The sequence below is a fragment of the Erpetoichthys calabaricus genome, chromosome 3 (assembly GCF_900747795.2).
Source record: "Erpetoichthys calabaricus chromosome 3, fErpCal1.3, whole genome shotgun sequence".
Taxonomy (NCBI): Eukaryota; Metazoa; Chordata; class Cladistia; order Polypteriformes; family Polypteridae; genus Erpetoichthys; species Erpetoichthys calabaricus.
The window spans coordinates 96,861,062-96,869,537 of NC_041396.2; the positions used below are offsets into that span (position 1 = coordinate 96,861,062).

Consider the following 8,476-nt stretch of genomic DNA (forward strand, 5'->3'; position numbering starts at 1 on the left):
CTTTGATGCAGCATTTGTACACAAAGGTTCTCTTCCCAAGACAGAAATAAATAACCACCATCAAAGAAGAATTCCACAGAATCGCAGGTAGGGAAAACTAAGCAAAACTAAGCAAAAAGTACTGGTAATAGACTGGGTGGTGGAGTGCGTTGCCCAGTTTCATTCCTTCTGCAGAGTCCCTCACCATTTAAAGAAATGCTACAGAAGACTAATTCCTGGAACAAAACTTGAGCTTGTTCCAGAAAGGAGGATTAGTAAATTATAGTAATTAGTAAATTATTCATATCATTGGTATCACGGATCACGTAATTATGGCTTTATCAGTTCCAGCAACTTGGGTTTTGATAAATCCAATAAATTAGCTTAATTTTTCTTTATCATGACTTACATTTGCCAGATTTCACACTAATCTTCCTGTCTGGAATACACCCCTGTACTGGTAGAAAGGGCAAAAACAAATATCAAGCAAAAAAGTATATATCACCTTATAGATGGCAGCTGGACTCGATTGTTGCTCTGGTATTTAAGGGGTTGTGCTGATGATGCAAGATGCTGTGCCTTCTGAAACCACATTCATTGGAAACTAGGAGCAGCATACTGATAAAAAGAATGATAACATGACATTGCCCACATGAAAATAAAATATTGTTGTGGCACAATGAATTAAATAATAACTATAATCAGGAACATAATACTAAAAAGATAACTGCACAAAAATGCAACCAACATAAAGAAACCCAAATTCCCACATATACATATGCATGGAAAAATTATTTCTAAAGGAAATAAATTTTCAAAATGAACATCTTGTAACAGAGCCCTTCTAATGCACAACTCTAATGCACTCAAATGCACAACCTCTGGATAAGCCCATCTGGCTTGTTAGGAAAAGGAAGAAGAAAAGACCCCAGCAGTTGGAGAGTATTCAAATCAGCAAAAGAAACCTAGGATCATTCTTCAGGACCATTACTCCACTAGTGAACTAGACATTCAACTCTAGAACCCCAGCGTCTGCAAACCAGAATATGTTGAACTCATACAGTCCCCTGCTAACTGAGATGGATGTGGAATTTCAGGTTCTCTAGGTGCTCCAAGCTTCTTGAACCTGTGATGCTAGTGTGCCCCCTTATGTCCCTGTCTGCTCTTGTGATTTTCTTAATTCTGTTGCTAGATGTTGAAAAGAGGTGGTTAAATATTGCACTTTTTTAACCACTTGTGCTATCTGATTTTTCATTCACACATCTCCTCATTCATGTGTCTTCATTCCTTAAATACCTTTTTCATTTCGGGGTCATTCATGATCCAATTTGTGATTTTATACTGCCCAAAGGCTGGAAGAGGACCAGGAGATGAAAAGTAATCAAAATCATTCCATACCATTTTCTAAGACTGCTTAATCCTGAGCTTGGTCACAGGAGCCAAACCCAGCAAGCATAGGACGCAAGGCAGGATCAATCCCCTGGACAGACCACCAGGTGATCACAGTGTGAATACACACACACATACACACCATAAACAATTTAGTGTCACCAGTCCACCTAACCTTCATGTCTGTGGACTGTGGGAGGAAACCAGAGCACTCAGAAGAAACCCACACAGACATTAAGAGAACATGCAAATTCCATGCAAGGAGGACCCAGGATGTGAACCCTGGTCTCTTTACTGCGAGGCAGTATCACTACCATTGTGTCACACAAGTTGAAACTGTGAAGAAGAAACCTTTTTTGCACCAAAGCCTAGTCACTAATCAGAAGTCAAAGTTCAGAGGGAAAACTGAAAGTTTGCATTATGTTTGTTTTGAGTTTTCTGCCAAAATGGAGTAGTGTACCGATAATGGGAATGACAATATGAGGATGCCCATATACAAAACAAAATAACATTGTGGCACCATGAATTTTAATTCTGATCAGGAACATTATACTGCAATGGTCACTGTACAGAAATATACCCATCATAAAGAAACCTATATTCCCACATATACTTATGCATAGAAAAATTATCCCTAAAAGAAATCAATTCTCAAAGTGAATACCTTATAACAGGCATTGCTACCTATCCTCATTTTTACAGTGGTCATGGAATATTAAAGGAACAAATAGGTTAACTTTTTTGATTCATCCAAAATATTGAAAGGATCTAAAGTAAAGATTGTTGTCATTACCCTGTAATATAGATAGATGCTGCAGTAGTCAATTATTCAGAACAACTATTTGTATATTTTTATGTTTTTAAAACAACTATATGTACTTTCATGTTTTTTAATTCATTTTTCTATTTCATAATCTTAAATGTTTGTTATTTCACTTTTTTAATTGAATGTTAAAACTAAGTGGTTGATTTAATTGTTGTAGTTTAGTAAAATGGAAGGACCCTATCTCTAATCATAAAATGCCATTAAAGTGCTTTCGGAAAGGATACTCGGCTATCCCATGTGTTTTCCTATTTTGTTTTGTTGGGTAATCAAATATGTTTATGTAGAACCATTTTGACTGCAACACTGTCAGATTAATATACAGTATTATGTCAATGTATTATGAAATCTCTGGAATTTAAAGCATTTAAAATGTCTGTAGAGTTTAAACAAATAACCAGGAACTGGTGTATGCCTTTTTATTTGTTCATGCATTTTGTTTTAAATTAAATAAATACACTTACCACTATACAATACAAGCTTCTATAGGTATCAGGCTATTTTATATGAAAAAATTATGATGCCAGTTTTTTCTGATAAAGTTTATGTTCTATTTTTGAACTTTTTTTGAGCAGACTTTTGCAGAGCTACATCCAAAGCAGGTTTAGTGAAGGCCATGGGAATCCTGATAAGATGACATGGGAGCAAGGTTAGTTTCATTTTTCTTCTGTTCTTTTACAAGTTACTACATTACTGTTTAGTGAAGAAAGATGATAAGACAGTGTATGATTTATTTTAAATTCAATTGTATTCTTTGCAGAGGTATTCTCCATATTCTCCCTTCATGACTATGACAAAAGTGGACAGATGGATGGACTAGAGCTCATGAAGATGCTGTCAGATTTTTTGTCCCATCATTCCATGCCCCAAACATCTTCTGAATCTGTAAGTTTCATTTTTCAAGTATGGAAAGTTAAATTAGTTTTCTGAATTTTATTCCATGCAGATGACACAATATTTTATCATCAGGATAAGGACTGTTCTGTAATTGTGTAGGATAAATACACTTTTAACAATATTACTTATTTTGAAAGACCAGGTTTCAAAGCTCATTTCTTACTAATGCCTATAGTTATTTTGCTTTCATCACCTTACTTCTGTTATTTGTTTACATAAGTTGGGGGTACAGTGTTTGGTTTGAGTTATTGGTTTGAATCCTGGCTTCAGCACTGTCTATGCAAAGATGGCATGTTTTTCTACCTGTATAAGTTCCTCAAGGTTTTCCTCTAGTTATTTTCTTCCCCATTCCAAAAGTTAATTGGAAACTCCATCCTGAACTCGTGTGTGTGTGCCCTGCAGTAGACTGGAGTATTATCTGTCCATCCATCCATCCATTTTCCAACCCGCTGAATCCGAACACAGGGTCACCGGGGTCTGCTGGAGCCAATCCCAGCCAACACAGGACACAAGGCAGGAACCAATCCCGGGCAGGGTGCCAACCCACCGCAGGACACACACAAACACACCCACTAGGGCCAATGTAGAATCGCCAATCCACCTAACCGGCATGTCTTTGGACTGTGGGAGGAAACAGGAGCACCCGGAGGAAACCCACACAGACACGGGGAGAACATGCAAACTCCACGCAGGGAGGACCCGGGATGTGAACCCGAGTCTCCTAACTGCGAGGCAGCAGCGCTACCACTGCGCCACCGTGCCGCCCCTGGAGTATTATACATAGTGTGTTGTCTGTACACATGCAGAACAAATCCAACCAACCGAGCCTTTTCCTTTTAAGAATGTTACATGAGACAGTAAGGAAAACTAAATCATATTATAGCTTTAAATGTTTTACTAAAATGTGTTGATTTCTTCAAATACTCCACACTCATTTTTTATTCAGAATATGTATAACAGGTACCATACCTGTATACAAAAGGAAATTGGATGAGTCTTGAATATAATTTGAATGTGATATTGTGTGTCACTGTGACGATGCGGGTTCGCTGCATGCTCCCATCGTCTGTCCGGGAGCCCTTGAACCTGTCACCATCGGTAATGTTACCGATGAGCACGGCAGTGAGGCACTACAGTGGAGCAAAGGGATGGTGCAAAAGTGCAAAGTGCTTTTATTTAAAAACAACAACAAAAAGAACCAGTGTTCAAATAAATAGTGCAGTGATTCAAATCATCTTCTTTAAATAAATAATCCATAAAAACAGTTGTGAAGTGGAGGTTAAAACCAATAAATAGAAAAACAACCAATCCTTTAAAACAAGGTTAAAACAATGCTGGAAGCAGTCTCTTTAAAACCAATCCAAAGCCCGGTGTCTTTTACCTGGCAGCTCTCCTGCTTCTCCCATCTGGGCCACGCAACAGGAGAGTCGCCCTTTCTGCAGCTGGCCTTCTCTCCACCTGACTGATCTGGAGGCTCCCCGATCCCTGGCTTCGGTTCCGCTCTCCCGATCGAGACTTGGCTTTAAACCCAACGGCCAGGATGCTCACATTGGGACTCCTACATCCAAGCCTCCCGACTCCCGCTGTCTTCTTGGCCTTACGCGGCCAGCCGCCCTTCTGCCGGTCACTCCCGTTCCTTCATACAATGCTCAGCGGGAGCAACTACCTCCAACAACCCTAGGTGTTGGCCAAACACCCCTGCTAGGGCTCACAGTCCAGCTGCCTGCATGCGAGCCTTCATTTGCTTGCTCGCTCACTTGCACCGGAGCTCTCTCTCTCTCTCTCTCTCTCTCTCTCTCTCTCTCTCTCTCTCTCTCTCTCTCTCTCTTCATACTGCTTGCTGCTTCCTGCTCTCCTACAACCTCCGTCTTTTTTTCCTTCCTTTTTTCTTCCCATAGCCGCCTCGCGCTTCTATTTATGAAGAGGACGTGGCAGTTGTAGCAATCAGCAGCCCTGGGAACAATTATGGATGTGGACGGTTTCTCACTTGTGCACTTAGGTGAGAAACACCCACACCACGAATTCCCCTGGAACTGCTTCAGCCACTCAACCACCATACCCCCTCGTTAAGCTGCAAGCACAGCGATTATTTATTTAAAATACCACAGTTACCTCTTAAACTGACTACTCGCCTGGCAAATGCTTATTTTAAACAAAACAAAATTTGACATATTTAATTTGGAGAAGTTTAAATAAACCAGTAATTAAATGTCAAGTTGTTGTTAATGCTATTTTATAACGTGAAATCAATTTCTCTCATTTTTCAGGTTATTCTGATGGTTGATGCTTTGCTGCAAACTCAAGATGATAATCAAGATGGTCTCCTAAATCCCTCAGAGATCTTAGCACGCACAGCAGAAGTGCCTGCAGTGACTGTGCTTGACAATGACAACACTCTTGCTAAAGAAGCAATATTACCTCCACACCTTAAGGATGACTCAGAAAGGAACTTACAAGACAATCTAATACAGGAGGTGGAATCTATATCACATGATTCAGAGAAAAAAGATGAGGATAGAAATCATGTAGAACCTCAAGATGATCAAGTGCAGTTAGACAATAATTAGTAATTTATTGTGCATTGCATAAAGAATAAGTAGCCAACATGGCTAGGATTCTTACATTTTGATAAGTTGCAATGTGCAATGAGATAAAAACATATGGGATTTAGCCATTGTATAGAACCATTTTTAATTCACAACATAAACCTTGACAGTAGGTTATCTACTCTAAAATGTAATACACTAAAGTTTAATCCCCAGGGTTATCAGTTGCAATTGCTGCCTCTGACTAACTATATAACCCTGAGCAAGTCACTTTACCTCTCTGTGATCCAAATATAAAAAATACTTATAAACAATTTTACTGTACTTCTGTGTTTGTAAAGCGCCTTGGGATGGTGTTCACTTTAGAAAGATCCAATATGAAATAACAGTTGTTTAGTATGCCTGACATCTAACACTTTTTGCCATGATCTTTGCTAATTTGTTAATATTCTATATTCTACATGTTACAGACTGATTAGGTTCATGTTTGTTAGAATAAGCTCTGCATTTTTCATTTTGAAGTCACTTCATCACAATCAATGGTATATATTAATTTGCCACATTAAAACTCCATTTTGAAGTGAAGCATATTTTATAAGTATAAAGAAAAAACTAGCCCACTCTTGCCTTTTTATAATGGAGGTGAAGGGTACCAGAGTCTTATTATTAAAAATACCCTTAAAACTTTCCAAATATGTACATTTTTCAAGTCAAAAATGTTATTGAGTATTGATATTAGATGCATATTGCAAAACAGTGTATCAATGTCATTTTAAGAAGGGAAAAAAGTGAAATACTGCTTTGACATTCAGCCATTTTAAAAGGAGACCAACTGTGCACTGTACTCAAACTCTTGTCTTCCTTTATGGCAACTTTTCAGGGCCAGGGGCATTGTAATTGACATTATTGAGTGCTAATGCCCAGATGTGAATTGCTGCTTCTGTTCTTTAGATATCTAGTCAAAAAAAACTGATTGCTTATATTTTTTTCACTATATGCTTATTTCATTATTTTGCATGTGCTTTTCAGTGAGAGAGAATATTGTAATGACCCATGGAATTGAATTATCTACTTCAGGCTGACTGCTGGTGAGTTGGCCCTAAAAAGTACTTTTTGGCTTCTTCAATTATCACTTCCACCATGCTGCCCATATTTCAGCGTATATCATTCTGTTATTACAGTCCAAGGCAGAACATAACTACTTGAGAAAGAGAATTGCAGAATCAAAAATAGGATTATAAGCAGAATAAACCTTGGGATAGGGAGCTTATTGGGGTTGTCATAAATTCATCCACAACAGATGCTGTGGGCAGACAAATGATAAGGAAATGTATTTTTGTCTCAAGAAAAATAGTTTCAAGACTCTGTGACAAAGTAATTATTTCTAGTTTACATTCCTAATCACAAGGATGCCCCATAAACATAGAAGGCATGTTTTCTTAAAATGAAACCTTTGCTGCTTCAAAGTGGACCATTTGGATAAGTTTTAAGGTTTTATCATTGACCTGTTGACCCCAGTACCCTACAGTCCCTTTGTAAACTGCAGGAATAGACCAGGTATTTTTAAAGCTTATAAAAAACACTCCACTTTAGGACACAATCTTATGTGGCAAATTAATATATATCATGATTGTGAAGAAATAACCTCAACTTGAAAAATGCAAAACTTATCCTTTAATATCTGATACAGTTAATGGAACATTTTATACCTTATCCTGTAAGCTAAGGTACTGATGTCAGGTGGGGGGCACAGCTATACTTACCTTGTAACATGATGCACACAATTTTTTTTTCTCAATGGAAGATATTTTTTTCTCTCTTTTCATTATTGTTGATACTTCATGGCAGCTCTTTGTCTTATGGTTGAAATATTTTATATTGTACATTCTCCTACTCATTCATGTTTTGAAATACACAGTAATCCCTCGCTATATCGCGCTTTGCCTTTCGCGGCTTCACTCCCATCGCGGATTTTATATGTAAGCATATTTAAATATATATCGCAGATTTTTTGCTGGTTCCCGGATTTCTGCGGACAATGGGTCTTTTAATTTCTGGTACATGCTTCCTCAGTTGGTTTGCCCAGTTGATTTCATACAAGGGACGCTCTTGGCAGATGGCTGAGTGTTACCCAACTTACTTTTTTCTTTCTCTCTTTTGCGCTGACTTTCTCTGATCCTGACGTAGGGGGATTGAGCAGGGGGACTGTTCGCACACCTAGATGATACGGACGCTCGTCTAAAAATGCTTAAAGATTATCTTCACGTTGCTACCTTCTGTGCAGCTGCTTCCTGAAGCGACATGCTGCACGGTGCTTCGCATACTTAAAAGCTCGAAGGGCACGTATTGATTTTTGATTGAAAAACAAACTCTGTCTCTCTCTCTCTTTGTCTGCTCCTGACGGAGGGGGTGTGAGCTGCCGCCTTCAACAGCTTTGTGCCGCGGTGCTTCACATACTTAAAAGCCAAACAGCCCTATTGATTTGTTTGCTTTTCTCTATCTCTCTGACATGCTCTGCTCCTGACGCGCACTCCTTTGAAGAGGAAGATATGTTTGCATTCTTTTAATTGTGAGACAAATGTCATCTCTGTCTTGTCATGGAGCACAGTTTAAACTTTTGAAAAAGAGACAAATGTTTGTTTGCAGTGTTTGAATAACGTTCCTGTCTCTCTACAACCTCCTGTTTTTCTGCGCAAATCTGTGACCTAAGCATGACAATATAAAAATAACCATATAAACATATGGTTTCTACTTCGCGGATTTTCTTATTTTGCCGGTGGCTCTGGAACGCAACCCCCGCGATGGAGGAGGGATTACTGTACTGTCTTTCTATCTTTGTAAA

General features: G+C 38.6%; 1 protein-coding gene across 1 annotated transcript in view; it reads left to right on the forward strand.

Annotated features, from left to right (window-relative positions):
* Positions 1-7,958, forward strand: part of cgref1 (cell growth regulator with EF-hand domain 1) — a 32,507-nt gene extending 24,549 nt beyond the window's left edge. Inside the window, exons 4-6 of the mRNA XM_028797214.2 lie at positions 2,767-2,840; positions 2,952-3,076; positions 5,356-7,958. Of these exons, the coding sequence (XP_028653047.1) occupies positions 2,767-2,840; positions 2,952-3,076; positions 5,356-5,655 (499 nt within the window). The 3' untranslated portion in view covers positions 5,656-7,958. The remainder of the gene's footprint in view (positions 1-2,766; positions 2,841-2,951; positions 3,077-5,355) is intronic.
* The last annotated feature ends 518 nt before the right edge of the window (positions 7,959-8,476 follow it).